Source organism: Engystomops pustulosus, chromosome 1 (assembly GCF_040894005.1).
Source record: "Engystomops pustulosus chromosome 1, aEngPut4.maternal, whole genome shotgun sequence".
Taxonomy (NCBI): domain Eukaryota; kingdom Metazoa; phylum Chordata; class Amphibia; order Anura; family Leptodactylidae; genus Engystomops; species Engystomops pustulosus.
Window position 1 is genome coordinate 288,555,123 of NC_092411.1, and position 16,818 is coordinate 288,571,940.

Genomic DNA, 16,818 nt, shown 5'->3' on the forward strand with positions numbered 1-16,818 from the left:
CTGTATATAAGACATCAGTGATATGTGGGGTCCTCTCTCTCTGTATATAAGACATCAGTGATATGTGGGGTCCTCTCTCTGTATATAAGACATCAGTGATATGTGGGGTCCTCTCTCTCTGTATATAAGACATCAGTGATATGTGGGGTCCTCTCTGTATATAAGACATCAGTGATATGTGGGGTCCTCTCTGTATATAAGACATCAGTGATATGTGGGGTCCTCTCTCTCTGTATATAAGACATCAGTGATATGTGGGGTCCTCTCTCTCTGTATATAAGACATCAGTGATATGTGGGGTCCTCTCTGTATATAAGACATCAGTGATATGTGGGGTCCTCTCTCTCTATATAATAGACATCAGTGATATGTGGGGTCCTCTCTGTATATAAGACATCAGTGATATGTGGGGTCCTCTCTCTCTATATATAAGACATCAGTGATATGTGGGGTCCTCTCTCTCTGTATATAAGACATCAGTGATATGTGGGGTCCTCTCTCTGTATATAAGACATCAGTGATATGTGGGGTCCTCTCTCTCTGTATATAAGACATCAGTGATATGTGGGGTCCTCTCTCTGTATATAAGACATCAGTGATATGTGGGGTCCTCTCTCTCTGTATATAAGACATCAGTGATATGTGGGGTCCTCTCTCTCTGTATATAAGACATCAGTGATATGTGGGGTCCTCTCTCTCTGTATATAAGACATCAGTGATATGTGGGGTCCTCTCTCTCTGTATATAAGACATCAGTGATATGTGGGGTCCTCTCTCTATATATAAGACATCAGTGATATGTGGGGTCCTCTCTCTGTATATAAGACATCAGTGATATGTGGGGTCCTCTCTCTCTGTATATAAGACATCAGTGATATGTGGGGTCCTCTCTCTCTGTATATAAGACATCAGTGATATGTGGGGTCCTCTCTCTGTATATAAGACATCAGTGATATGTGGGGTCCTCTCTCTCTGTATATAAGACATCAGTGATATGTGGGGTCCTCTCTCTGTATATAAGACATCAGTGATATGTGGGGTCCTCTCTCTCTCTATATAAGACATCAGTGATATGTGGGGTCCTCTCTCTCTGTATATAAGACATCAGTGATATGTGGGGTCCTCTCTCTGTATATAAGACATCAGTGATATGTGGGGTCCTCTCTCTCTCTATATAAGACATCAGTGATATGTGGGGTCCTCTCTCTCTGTATATAAGACATCAGTGATATGTGGGGTCCTCTCTCTCTGTATATAAGACATCAGTGATATGTGGGGTCCTCTCTCTCTCTGTATATAAGACATCAGTGATATGTGGGGTCCTCTCTGTATATAAGACATCAGTGATATGTGGGGTCCTCTCTCTCTGTATATAAGACATCAGTGATATGTGGGGTTCTCTCTCTCTCTGTATATAAGACATCAGTGATATGTGGGGTCCTCTCTCTGTATATAAGACATCAGTGATATGTGGGGTCCTCTCTCTCTGTATATAAGACATCAGTGATATGTGGGGTCCTCTCTCTCTGTATATAAGACATCAGTGATATGTGGGGTCCTCTCTCTCTGTATATAAGACATCAGTGATATGTGGGGTTCTCTCTCTCTCTGTATATAAGACATCAGTGATATGTGGGGTCCTCTCTCTGTATATAAGACATCAGTGATATGTGGGGTCCTCTCTCTGTATATAAGACATCAGTGATATGTGGGGTCCTCTCTCTCTGTATATAAGACATCAGTGATATGTGGGGTCCTCTCTCTCTATATAAGACATCAGTTTCCGTCACCCAGCTTTCCCAGACCCCTGCAGGAGTACACTATGATTGTTGGGTATCAGGCAGTCATGTTCCCTTACCCAGCTTTCCCAGGCCCCTGCAGGAGTACACTATGATTGTTGGGTATTAGGCAGCCATGCTCCCTCACCCAGCTTTCCCAGGCCCCTGCAGCTGTACACTATGATTGTTGGGTATTAGGCAGCCATGCTCCCTCACCCAGCTTTCCCAGGCCCCTGCAGCTGTACACTATGATTGTTGGGTATTAGGCAGCCATGCTCCCTCACCCAGCTTTCCCAGGCCCCTGCAGGAGTACACTATGATTGTTGGGTATCAGGCAGCCATGTTCCCTCACCCAGCTTTCCCTGGCCCCTGCACTGTGATAGCAGCTCCCGGTGTATTAGAGACGTGTAGTGACTGGAGGATTTCCTCATTACAGCAGAGGTCAGGAGTCTGAGGGTCTCAGGGGGCGGCGCCCTGTGCCGGGGTCAGCGGGTGCCCCAGGCGGGTGACCCCCGTATCTCCAGGCCCCGTGTTTACAGCCCAATGACATCCACTTCATGTGTCTGGAATGTGCCCCCGCCCTAATAGGGTCACTGGTCCAGGGGCCGCCCCCAGGACACCCGACCCTGCCTGCTGCCCCCTGCTGACCCCTGTGTGTGCAGACATGTAGATGTAGCAGAGCCGTGTGTACAGACATGTAGATGTAGCAGAGCCGTGTGTACAGACATGTATATGTAGCAGAGCCGTGTGTACAGACATGTAGATGTAGCAGAGCCGTGTGTACAGACATGTAGATGTAGCAGAGCCGTGTGTACAGACATGTAGATGTAGCAGAGCCGTGTGTACAGACATGTAGATGTAGCAGAGCCGTGTGTACAGACATGTAGATGTAGCAGAGCCGTGTGTACAGAAATGTGTGTAGCAGAGCCGTGTGTACAGACATGTAGATGTAGCAGAGCCGTGTGTACAGACATGTAGATGTAGCAGAGCCGTGTGTACAGACATGTGTGTAGCAGAGCCGTGTGTACAGACATGTAGATGTAGCAGAGCCGTGTGTACAGACATGTAGATGTAGCAGAGCTGTGTGTACAGACATGTAGATGTAGCAGAGCCGTGTGTACAGACATGTAGATGTAGCAGAGCTGTGTGTACAGACATGTAGATGTAGCAGAGCCGTGTGTACAGACATGTAGATGTAGCAGAGCCGTGTGTACAGACATGTAGATGTAGCAGAGCTGTGTGTACAGACATGTAGATGTAGCAGAGCTGTGTGTACAGACATGTAGATGTAGCAGAGCCGTGTGTACAGACATGTAGATGTAGCAGAGCCGTGTGTACAGACACGTAGATGTAGCAGAGCCGTGTGTACAGACATGTAGATGTACCTGGCCCCCGCTGCCTTTCCTTTTGTACTGACGCCTCCTCTGCGGCCCCTTAAGGGTTACCACATCTTTATGACAGTGAAACAGAGCACCTGCATAGGATTAGCTGCTGTGCACTGCAGCCACCACTAGAGGGAGCCCAGGAGATCACTTATCAGTATACAAAGAGCTCCTCAGCTCCCCCTGGTGGTGGGTGCCACAGACAGCAATGTGCAATGTGACCCACAAAGGACAGACATACGTGTGGAGGTACTTACTATGGGGGTCCCAAAGGGGATATAACCTGAAAATAAGAAAAGAAGAGCAGTTACTGGTGATCCACTAGGGGGAGGCGCTGATGGTTCCTGTAATGTATGACATATATGATGATGCACAGGGGCGGATCTGTCAGGCGGGTAAGCTGGTGCAGTGCCGGCACAGCAGGGTCGTGTCATGGTAAATACAGAGACAGCGAGGAGAGGGCTACCTGACATTCGGAAAGGCATGAAGATCTTCTCGTTTGTATCTGGGTGGATGATCGCCTGCAGGGAAGAAGAGATACACGGTGTTAGGAGGGTCCCGGGTGCTGGGTGACCTCATGGACATTGCGGCAGGTGTGACATTAGGACCTGCTAACATGACCTCACAATAACATCAGCACCAAATGTGACCTCACTGCTCTCTACCCTCCAAACCTTGTGTATGACCTCATCATCCAAACCTTCTTCTCTGTAGTGTCTAAACCAAATGTATGACCTCATGGCCTGACCCCTAGCAGAATGTTTCTAGTTGTGACCTTCTCACCATTCTTATCCCTATCTTGTACCGAGTCCCTACCAAATCTCAGACCTCATCATTCGAGGTCCATGGGGACCGGCACAACCAGAGTCCGAGACACAATCCTTGTGACCTAATCCTCACCTCTGTGGTGACCTCATCATGACTGCTCGGTGGCCTGTGCTTGTCATCCACATGTCCTGGCCAAGGTTTCTGAAGCCACCACCTTCCATTACAAGGTTATGACTTCATCATCCTACACAATCCTAATCCTCAACTCAACGTGTGACCTCATCACGCCTTCTAGACGACCTGCGTGTCTTATCCGGTCAACTTCTTCCATTAGCAATCCTCTGATGTCATCCAACCTATGTTGATCTCTAAGGTCCTCCAGAGGTCCTTCCTGAGGTCCTCCGCGCCTCCTCTTAGTTTTTACTACTGTATTTGGCGTTTATTACAATAAGCAACTGCATAAAAAAAAAACAACCCAACCTGGTGCCTACGGCTGGGCATGAAGTCAGATGGCACCCGGCGCCAGCAGATGTTGTATTATGAGAGCCGCATTACATGCACATAAATTGTCAGCCCTTATGGTTGTGCTCTCCTAAGGCGTCTGTATTGTATTTATTTTCTACCTTTTTAAAGGTGTTTATGGACTAATATGCATATTTTACCTGCTCGTGTTTCCGCAGCGCACCTGCTTTTCGGGGTCACATACCTCTGGGGGGTGTCATGTATCACCGGCAGGGTGGATACAGAGAACCTACCACTAGCGCCCGCTCCTCTGGCGCAGCAGCTTGGAAGGTGGGGTCCCACCGCGTACACACACAAGATCTGGCGTTCATCCGATATTCACCCCTCCGCCCACCATTCCTTAATCGCAGTTGTGTGGTTTTTTAAGATTTCACCAATTAACACGTACTTCATTATCTTCCGATTAATTACACGTATGATGTGCAGAGGTGTGCGGGGAGGTAGGGTTTATGCTAATGACACCTGGAGGTTTCTAGTCAAAGCAGGAGGCGCATTTCTTTATTTTTGGAAGAAGATGATGATGTTCAGAGACCTCGGAAGCCCAGGCCCAAAACTACAAGACAGCAACCCTACAGATGTCCTCAATCTCAGGCAACGTGTCCTGGTCAGAGGTTGTCCAGCTTTAGGCTTTGTCCATCGAACCTCTATAAGTTGGGCCCCATTGGGCTACGACCCCATCACCGCGGACATCTCAGAAGATGAACCTACAGCTACAGATCCACTGGACTATGGGATGGTCTTCTACCAGGACCGTTCTATGCACGATTGTAGGGAATTAGAACTAAGGAACGTCCACCAACCCTAAGGTGGCCGTCATGATCTCCTAGAGATGAGGTCCTATGATTGCATGAAGAAAGCAGACTTGCCATCGATCCGTATCGCAGTATTACTTGTATTTAGAGCAGGTGTCTCCTATGTAAGCTCTTACGTCTACTTTTCTGGTGGTTGGAGACTCTGCTGACCCTGTTCAATGAAATCCCTGACCCCATCACACATTGTCCCCCCATGTACCACATGGCCCAAGTCCAAACAGTAGAAGAACTCACCTGCTTTATCTTCTGAGCCGCCCAGAGCTGAAAAATACAAGGGGGAATACATGAGCGATACACATAATACCGACCTATAGAGCAGAACTTCATACAAGACGTGGACAGAGAGCTCAATGTCAGGTGGCTGCAGCGAGCCCTTCCCACCGCTAGCGTTGCAGGTCTCCTCTGAGGGGTGGGGGGGGTCTATACGTTTTTCATGAGCACACGCCTGTTTGCATGGAGCGATCTTACTCTTTATTCACACCTTACGAGGGGAGAGATGACTCTTTAATGCTCCTAGGTGATGACATGGCTGCTCCATTACACTTTACAGTTATCGTTACACGTACTCACAAATTATCCGCATCTCGCCTTCATTTGTATACTAGTTCTCCCTGGAAGCATTTCATGAAAAATAAGCCTCTATATACCACCGAGCCTTATGAAAATAGAAGCTCCCCCATCCAAAGAATGGTTTAAGGCAGTGGAGGGAACCTATGGCTCAGGTGCCAGAGGAGGCGCTCGGAGCCCTTTCTATAGGCCCTTCACCAGACAGGACTGCAGTGCGAGGTAGTCCAGGACGTGCCATCTTATTGTGACGTATCCATAGCTTCCTGGGACTGCAGAAGGAGTGACAAGGTGTGGGCGGAGCTGGATTATCATTGAAGCTTCTGCTCCTCCTCTCTACTGTATCGCTGTCCTTAGGATACCAATACAATTGAAAACTGAGGAAGAACAGGGAGCAATAAGTTACTTCTTAAATTCCTACATTGGCACTTTGCAATAGATAAAATTGGATTTTTGTTGTAGCTTGGGCACTTGGTCTCAAATAAGTTTCTACATCACTGATTTAACTGGTTAAGGATATTTGACGGAATAGATTGTTGTTGCCATTGTTCTCTCCCGTGCCGCTGCTGACGTCATACTAGGCGTCACACGGGAGTAGAACAATGGCGGCGCCCAGCACGATGTTAAAGAAGACAGAAGACAGCGCGGAAGCAAGAAGAGGAGCCGCGCGGACATCGGGGGAGCAGCGCTGCGCATCGGGGCCACCGGAGGGTGAGTAAATAAGTTTTTTTTTTTTAGTCCATTTTTTATTATTTTTTTACAAGTATTGACTCGTGTACAAGCCGAGGTGACGTTTTTCAGCACATTTTTTGTACTGAAAAACTCGGCTTATACACGAATATATACGGTATGTAAAAAAGACCACTTTAGGCCGTGTCCTGAAGGTGTTACGGGATTCATCCAGCCACCCAGTAATCCTAAAAGAAACCCAAAACTGCTGTCTACAAGTAGATTCTCCTCCCATGGAACATTTCTACCAACCACACAAGAGCCCAATTCACCCAAAAAAGTTGTGTATGGTTACACTTTCAATTTCACAAAACTTCAGGGAAGCCGCACACCTATGACTAAGCTGCTGAACAAGGCCAGAAACTAGGCCAGCTGATGGAGTTGTCAAAAACCACTGCAGAAACCTCTACTCCTCGAAAACCACTGACCTGCCTAGAAGTTCCTGTCTGGTAAAATCTAGTATTCCACCTCCTTCCTAAACACGGACTACAAGATCCTGGATTAGATACTCATCAACTGGGTAAAGGGCGTCCTCGATCGGATGATAGACCTGGACCAGACCTTTGGTACAGCTATGGCCTAGTGAGTGGGACCTGTGAGGTCCTCCTTGTAGCGGAGAAGACATCTGATCGCGGAGTCAGGGGAAGTCTTCTGCTTGTATGGTGAGTGGCCGACCCCTTTCCAATGCTCGGAGACAGGTGAAGCCAAACACCATACTCTTTGCATGAAAAAGAAAAAAAGAACGAAAAAGCTGAGTCGGGGTCAGTATGGAGCCAAAACAGTGGAGAAAACCATCCAGCAAAGGAAATTCCACAACTAAAAATCTTTACGTTTCGAGACGCGTCATGGACTTTTTTTCATGGATCCCTGATGTTTTTATTTTTTTGGAATAAAAGGAATATGCTTTAGCTGTCTAATTTCCTTTGCTGGATGGTTTTCTCCATTGTTTGGCACCATACTCTTTGGGTGATGGACACGGACCATAGGCTGTCAACATCCTGGGGTTCTGGTACAGGGAGGAAGCTGCAGCCCTACAGTCCAGGCAAGAACATGTGCAAATTGTCAACCAAAAATTTAGACTGCAGAGCCTCGGACAGTTTACCATCGAAGGAAAGGCTATAGTGCTGCATACCCTTACACTGGAGACATTCCCTGGAACATCAACTAGAGGGACTTAAAACTGACTTCTAGAAACCCAAGACTGTCCGTGCCAAGGGCCTACTGGAGTCTATCCAAGGGCTCCCTTCTGCCCATCAGAGAATGCCTTGGAGAACTTTCATGGATGCTTGCTGACTATGCACCACCAGGGCGTTCCCAAAAGTGTCAGATCTCAAATGTCCTTATGTATAGGTGGACATCTACACCTTCAACATGTGACCCAACAGGATATCCAACATGGGTTCCAGCAGGCTACCCGAAGACGGCACAAAGACCTGACTTGTTTGGGCGAGCTGTCTAAAACAAATTCATGCAACACAAGGTACTTCAATAGTGTTTCAGATCCCAAACATTTCTATGGATTGGTGGACATCTACACCTCCAACATGGCACCAAACATGCCAGTCAGCAAGGCTTCTACAAGAGTGGAGCGACTACACGTGAATGGATGGATCTGCCTGGCTTCTGTGGAACAAGCCGACATTTCAGATGATGTTGCGGCTGATTCGGCACTAGAAATCTTCCAGTTCTGTTGCCAAGTGACTTGTGGGTATATATAGATGTATCGTCGTCTTCCTCACATAAGAGGAGACTGTTTGTGAGTAACATATTGTGCATAAATATTTATATTAATGTGTAAATGCCGGGAATATCACGCGGGAGGATGGATGTGAAATGTAGATTAAATTGGTGCAATCGACAACAGACTAATTGATTAACGAGATGAGTAAGGATCAGGGGGAGCAGGGTCCTGCAGAATCCCCCACTCCAGTAACAGGGGTCATCACTCAGTCCCTGGGATAGTGCTCTGACTGCCGGAGAGATGGCACAATGATGAGAATCTGCTACACCAAGGTCTGAGTGATGACACCTACGTCAGAGGCGGCCGCTCTGTGGACACGCGGATATCAGGACCCCCTCAGATACCAGCCGGCAGCCATGAGCCGTGTACTCTGGACGTGTGAAGTGTCTCATCATTACTGCGGCCTCATCCCAATCACCAGGGTCACACGTTGTCCTCCCAGCAGCACCAGGACCACTGCTCAGATAATGGAGTCCTTATCACCCTGCTGAGGGGTGACGGGACACATCACCTCCTGTGACACCGACAATTGTTTTTCTACAAGATCATTATTTTACCTACAGTGACCCCATCGTGTCACATCTCTACTCCATGTATATACCACGACAGAAGCCCCGTCATGTCTCTACTCCATGTATATACCACAACAGAGGCCCCGTCATGTCTCTACTCCATGTATATACCACAACAGAGGCCCCGTCATGTCTCTACTCCATGTATATACCACAACAGAGGCCCCGTCATGTCTCTACTCCATGTATATACCACGACAGAGGCCCCGTCATGTCTCTACTCCATGTATATACCACGACAGAGGCCCAGTCACATCTCTACTCCATGTATATAACACGACAGAGGCCCCGTCATGTCTCTACTCCATGTATATACCACGACAGAGGCCCCGTCATGTCTCTACTCCATGTATATAACACGACAGAGGCCCCGTCATGTCTCTACACCATGTATATAACACGACAGAGGCCCCGTCATGTCTCTACTCCATGTATATACCACGACAGAGGCCCCGTCATGTCTCTACTCCATGTATATACCACGACAGAGGCCCCGTCATGTCTCTACTCCATGTATATACCACGACAGAGGCCCCGTCATGTCTCTACTCCATGTATATAACACGACAGAGGCCCCGTCATGTTTCTACTCCATGTATATAACACAACAGAGGCCCCGTCATGTCTCTACTCCATGTATATAACACAACAGAGGCCTCGTCACTTCTCTACTCCATGTATATAACACAACAGAGGCCCCGTCACTTCTCTACACCATGTATATAACAGGACAGAGGCCCAGTCATGTCTCTATTCCATGTATATACCACGACAGAGGCCCCGTCATGTCTCTACTCCATGTATATACCACGACAGAGGCCCCGTCATGTCTCTACTCCATGTATATACCACGACAGAGGCCCCGTCATGTCTCTACTCCATGTATATACCACGACAGAGGCCCCGTCATGTCTCTACTCCATGTATATACCACGACAGAGGCCCAGTCACTTCTCTACTCCATGTATATAACACAACAGAGGCCCCGTCATGTCTCTACTCCATGTATATACCACGACAGAGGCCCAGTCACTTCTCTACTCCATGTATATACCACGACAGAGGCCCCGTCATGTCTCTACTCCATGTATATACCACGACAGAGGCCCCGTCATGTCTCTACTCCATGTATATACCACAACAGAGGCCCCGTCATGTCTCTACTCCATGTATATACCACGACAGAGGCCCCGTCATGTCTCTACTCCATGTATATACCACAACAGAGGCCCAGTCACTTCTCTACTCCATGTATATAATACAACAGAGGCCCCGTCATGTCTCTACTCCATGTATATAATACAACAGAGGCCCAGTCATGTCTCTACTCCATGTATATACCACGACAGATGCCCCGTCATGTCTCTACTCCATGTATATAACACAACAGAGGCCCAGTCATGTCTCTACTCCATGTATATACCATGACAGAGGCCCAGTCATGTCTCTACTCCATGTATATACCACGACAGAGGCCCAGTCACATCTCTACTCCATGTATATACCACGACAGAGGCCCAGTCACATCTCTACTCCATGTATATACCACGACAGAGGCCCAGTCACATCTCTACTCCATGTATATAACACAACAGAGTCCCCGTCATGTCTCTACTCCATGTATATACCACGACAGAGGCCCCGTCATGTCTCTACTCCATGTATATAACACAACAGAGTCCCCGTCATGTCTCTACTCCATGTATATAACACAACAGAGTCCCCGTCATGTCTCTACTCCATGTATATAACACAACAGAGTCCCCGTCATGTCTCTACTCCATGTATATACCACGACAGAGGCCCCGTCATGTCTCTACTCCATGTATATAACACAACAGAGTCCCCGTCATGTCTCTACTCCATGTATATACCACGACAGAGGCCCCATCATGTCTCTACTCCATGTATATAACACAACAGAGGCCCCGTCATGTCTCTACTCCATGTATATACCACAACAGAGGCCCCGTCATGTCTCTACTCCATGTAAATACCACGACAGAGGCCCCGTCATGTCTCTACTCCATGTATATAACACAACAGAGTCCCCGTCATGTCTCTACTCCATGTATATACCACGACAGAGGCCCAGTCACATCTCTACTCCATGTATATACCACGACAGAGGCCCCGTCATGTCTCTACTCCATGTATATACCACGACAGAAGCCCAGTCACATCTCTACTCCATGTATATACCAAGACAGAGGCCCCGTCATGTCTCTACTCCATGTATATACCACGACAGAGGCCCCGTCATGTCTCTACTCCATGTATATAACACAACAGAGGCCCCGTCATGTCTCTACTCCATGTATATACCACGACAGAGGCCCAGTCACATCTCTACTCCATGTATATACCACGACAGAGGCCCCGTCATGTCTCTACTCCATGTATATACCACGACAGAGGCCCCGTCATGTCTCTACTCCATGTATATACCACGACAGAGGCCCCGTCATGTCTCTACTCCATGTATATACCACGACAGAAGCCCCGTCATGTCTCTACTCCATGTATATACCACAACAGAGGCCCCGTCATGTCTCTACTCCATGTATATACCACAACAGAGGCCCCGTCATGTCTCTACTCCATGTATATACCACAACAGAGGCCCCGTCATGTCTCTACTCCATGTATATACCACGACAGAAGCCCAGTCATGTCTCTACTCCATGTATATAACACGACAGAGGCCCCGTCATGTCTCTACTCCATGTATACAACAGGACAGAGGCCCTGTCATGTCTCTACTCCATGTATATACCACAACAGAGGCCCCGTCATGTCTCTACTCCATGTATATACCACGACAGAGGCCCCGTCACTTCTCTACTCCATGTATATACCACGACAGAGGCCCCGTCATCTCTCTACTCCATGTATATACCACAACAGAGGCCCCGTCATGTCTCTACTCCATGTATCTACCACGACAGAGACCCTGTCACTTCTCTACTCCATGCATATACCACGACAGAGGCCCCGTCATGTCTCTACTCCATGTATATACCACAACAGAGGCCCAGTCATGTCTCTACTCTATGTATATAACACGACAGAGGCCCCGTCATGTCTCTACTCCATGTATATACCACAACAGAGGCCCCGTCATGTCTCTACTCCATGTATATACCACAACAGAGGCCCCGTCATGTCTCTACTCCATGTATATAACAGGACAGAGGCCCCGTCATGTCTCTACTCCATGTATATACCACAACAGAGGCCCCGTCATGTCTCTACTCCATGTATATACCACGACAGAGGCCCTGTCACTTCTCTACTCCATGTATATACCACGACAGAGGTCCCGTCACTTCTCTACTCCATGTATATAACACGACAGAGGCCCAGTAACTTCTCTACTCCATGTATATACCACGACAGAGGCCCCGTCATGTCTCTACTCCATGTATATAACACAACAGAGGCCCCGTCATGTCTCTACTCCATGTATATACCACAACAGAGGCCCCGTCACTTCTCTACTCCATGTATATCACACGACAGAGGCCCCGTCATGTCTCTACTCTATGTATATAACACGACAGAGGCCCCGTCATGTCTCTACTCCATGTATATAACACAACAGAGGCCCCGTCATGTCTCTACTCCATGTATATAACACGACAGAGGCCCCGTCATGTCTCTACTCCATGTATATAACACAACAGAGGCCCCGTCATGTCTCTACTCCATGTATATACCACAACAGAGGCCCAGTCATGTCTCTACTCCATGTATATACCACAACAGAGGCCCAGTCATGTCTCTACTCCATGTATATAACACAACAGAGGCCCAGTCATGTCTCTACTCCATGTATATACCACAACAGAGGCCCAGTCATGTCTCTACTCCATGTATATACCACAACTGAGGCCCCGTCATGTCTCTACTCCATGTATATACCACAACAGAGGCCCAGTCATGTCTCTACTCCATGTATATACCACAACAGAGGCCCAGTCATGTCTCTACTCCATGTATATACCACAACAGAGGCCCAGTCATGTCTCTACTCCATGTATATACCACGACAGAGGCCCCGTCACTTCTCTACTCCATGTATATAATACAACAGAGGCCCCGTCATGTTTCTACTCCATGTATATAACACAACAGAGGCCCCGTCATGTCTCTACTCCATGTATATACCACGACAGAGGCCCAGTCACTTCTCTACTCCATGTATTTACCACGACAGAGGCCCCGTCACTTCTCTACTCCATGTATATAATACAACAGAGGCCCCGTCATGTCTCTACTCCATGTATATAATACAACAGAGGCCCCGTCATGTCTCTACTACATGTATATAATACAACAGAGGCCATATAACTTCTCTACTCCATGTATATAACAGGATAGAGGCCACCTCAGGTCTCTACTCCATGTATATAACAGGATAGAGGCCACCTCAGATCTCTACTCCATGTATATAACACGACAGAAGCCCTGTCACTTCTCTACTCCATGTAAAAACCATGACAGAGGTTCATATATTATCTGTATAGAGGAGGGACATATTGGAGACACACACTTCCTTCCTGTATTGTCTGTATAGGGGAGGACATATTGGAGACACACACTTCCTTCCTGTATTGTCTGTATAGGGGAGGATATATTGGAGACACACACTTCCTTCCTGTAGTATCTGTATTGAGGAGGACATATTGGAGACACACACTTCCTTCCTGTATTATCTGTATAGGGGGAGGACATATTGGAGACACACACTTCCTTCCTGTATTATCTGTATAGGGAAGGACATATTGGAGACACACACTTCCTTCCTGTGTTATCTGTATAGGGGAGGACATATTGGAGACACACAATTCCTTCCTGTATTATCTGTATAGGGGGAGGACATATTGGAGACACACACTTCCTTCCTGTGTTATCTGTATAGGGGAGGACATATTGGAGACACACAATTCCTTCCTGTATTATCTGTATAGAGGAGGACATATTGGAGACACACACTTCCTTCCTGTATTATCTGTATAGGGGAGGACATATTGGATACACACACTTCCTTCCTGTATTATCTGTATAGGGGGAGGACATATTAGAGACACACACTTCCTTCCTGTATTATCTGTATAGGGGGAGGACATATTGGAGACACACACTTCCATCCTGTATGGTCTGTATAGGGGAGGGACATATTGGAGACACACACTTCCTTCCTGTACTGTCTGTATAGAGGAGGGACATAATGGAGACACACACTTCCTTCCTGTATTATCTGTATAGGGGAGGACATATTGGAGACACACAATTCCTTCCTGTACTGTCTGTATTGGGGAGGACATATTGGAGACACACACTTCCTTCCTGCATTATCTGTATAGGGGAGGACATATTGGAGACACACACTTCCTTCCTGTATTATCTGTATAGGGGGGGACATATTGGAGACACACACTTCCTTCCTGTACTGTCTGTATAGGGGGGGACATATTGGAGACACACACTTCCTTCCTGTACTGTCTGTATAGGGGAGGACATATTGGAGACACATACTTCCTTCCTGTACTGTCTGTATAGAGGAGGGACATATTGGGGACACACACTTCCTTCCTGTATTATCTGTATAGGGGAGGACATATTGGAGACACACACTTCCTTCCTGTATTGTCTGTATTGGGAAAGACATATTGGAGACACACACTTCCTTCCTGTACTGTCTGTATAGAAAAGGGACAAATTGGAGACACACACTTCCTTCCTGTAGTATCTGTATAGGGGAGGACATATTGGAGACACACACTTCCTTCCTGTATTGTCTGTATAGCGGAGGACATATTGGAGACACACACTTCCTACCTGTATTGTCTGTATAGGGAGGACATATTGGAGACACACACTTCCTTCCTGTAGTATCTGTATAGGGGAGGACATATTGGAGACACACATTTCCTTCCTGTAGTATCTGTATAGAGGAGGACATATTGGGGACACAAACTTCCTTCCTGTATGGTCTGTATAGGGGAGGACATATTGGAGACACACATTTCCTTCCTGTACTGTCTGTATAGAGGAGGGACATAATGGAGACACACAATTCCTTCCTGTATTATCTGTATAGGGGAGGACATATTGGAAACACACACTTCCTTCCTGTATTATCTGTATAGGGGAGGACATATTGGAAACACACACTTCCTTCCTGTACTGTTTGTATAGAGAAGGGACATATTGGAAACACACACTTCCTTCCTGTAGTATCTGTATAGGGGAAAACATATTGGAGACACACACGTCCTTCCTGTATTATCTGTATAGGGGGAGGACATATTGGATACACACACTTCCTTCCTGTATTACCTGTATAGGGGAGGACATATTGGAGACACACACTTCCTTCCTGTACTGTCTGTATAGGGGAAGACATATTGGAGACACACACTTCCTTCCTGTATTATCTGTAAAGGGGAGGATATATTGGAGACACATACTTCCTTCCTGTATTATCTGTATAGGGGACGACATATTGGAGACACACACTTCCCTCCTGTAGTATCTGTATAGGGGAGGACATATCAGAGACACACAATTCCTTCCTGTAGTATCTGTATAAAGGAGGACATATTGGAGACACACACTTCCTTCCTGTATGGTCTGTATAGGGGAGGACATATTGGAGACACACACTTCCTTCCTGTATTATCTGTATAGGGGAGGGACATATTGGAGACACACACTTCCTTCCTGTATGGTCTGTACAGGGGAGGACATATTGGAGACACACACTTCCTTCCTGTATTACCTGTATAGGGGTGGACATATTGGGCACACACACTTCCTTCCTGTATGGTCTGTATAGGGGAGGACATATTGGAGACACACACTTCCTTCCTGTAGTATCTGTATAGGGGAGGGACATATTGGAGACACACACTTCCTTCCTGTATTATCTGTATAGGGGAGGGACATATTGGAGACACACACTTCCTTCCTGTATTATCTGTATAGGGGAGGACATATTGGAGACACACACTTCCTTCCTGTATTGTCTGTATAGGGGAGGATATATTGGGGACACATACTTCCTTCCTGTATTATCTGTATAGGGGACGACATATTGGAGACACACACTTCCTTCCTGTATTATCAGTATAGGGGAGGACATATTAGAGACACACACTTCCTTCCTGTATTATCTGTATAGGGGGAGGACATATTGGAGACACACACTTCCTTCCTGTATTGTCTGTATAGAGGAGGGACATATTGGAGACACACACTTCCTTCCTGTATTATCTGTATAGGGGGAGGACATATTGGAGACACACACTTCCATCCTGTATTGTCTGTATAGGGGAGGACATATTGGAGACACACACTTCCTTCCTGTATTATCTGTATAGGGGAGGACATATTAGAGACACACACTTCCTTCCTGTACTGTCTGCATAGAGGAGGGACATATTGGAGACACATACTTCCTTCCTGTATTATCTGTATAGGGGAGGACATATTAGAGACACACACTTCCTTCCTGTACTGTCTGCATAGAGGAGGGACATATTGGAGACACACACTTCCTTCCTGTATTATCAGTATAGGGGAGGACATATTGGAGACACACACTTCCTTCCTGTATTATCAGTATAGGGGAGGACATATTAGAGACACACACTTCCTTCCTGTATTATCTGTATAGGGGGAGGACATATTGGAGACACACACTTCCTTCCTGTATTGTCTGTATAGAGGAGGGACATATTGGAGACACACACTTCCTTCCTGTATTATCTGTATAGGGGGAGGACATATTGGAGACACACACTTCCATCCTGTATTGTCTGTATAGGGGAGGACATATTGGAGACACACACTTCCTTCCTGTATTATCTGTATAGGGGAGGACATATTAGAGACACACACTTCCTTCCTGTACTGTCTGCATAGAGGAGGGACATATTGGAG

At 46.9% G+C, this 16,818-nt stretch overlaps 1 protein-coding gene across 1 annotated transcript in view; it reads right to left on the reverse strand.

Annotated features, from left to right (window-relative positions):
• The window catches only part of SFXN5 (sideroflexin 5), a 147,793-nt gene that overhangs the window by 94,939 nt on the left and 36,036 nt on the right, over positions 1-16,818 (reverse strand). Inside the window, exons 4-6 of the mRNA XM_072126395.1 lie at positions 5,497-5,523; positions 3,627-3,681; positions 3,418-3,443 (exon numbers count right to left, since the gene is read on the reverse strand). Coding sequence (XP_071982496.1) covers positions 3,418-3,443; positions 3,627-3,681; positions 5,497-5,523 — 108 coding nt within the window. The remainder of the gene's footprint in view (positions 1-3,417; positions 3,444-3,626; positions 3,682-5,496; positions 5,524-16,818) is intronic.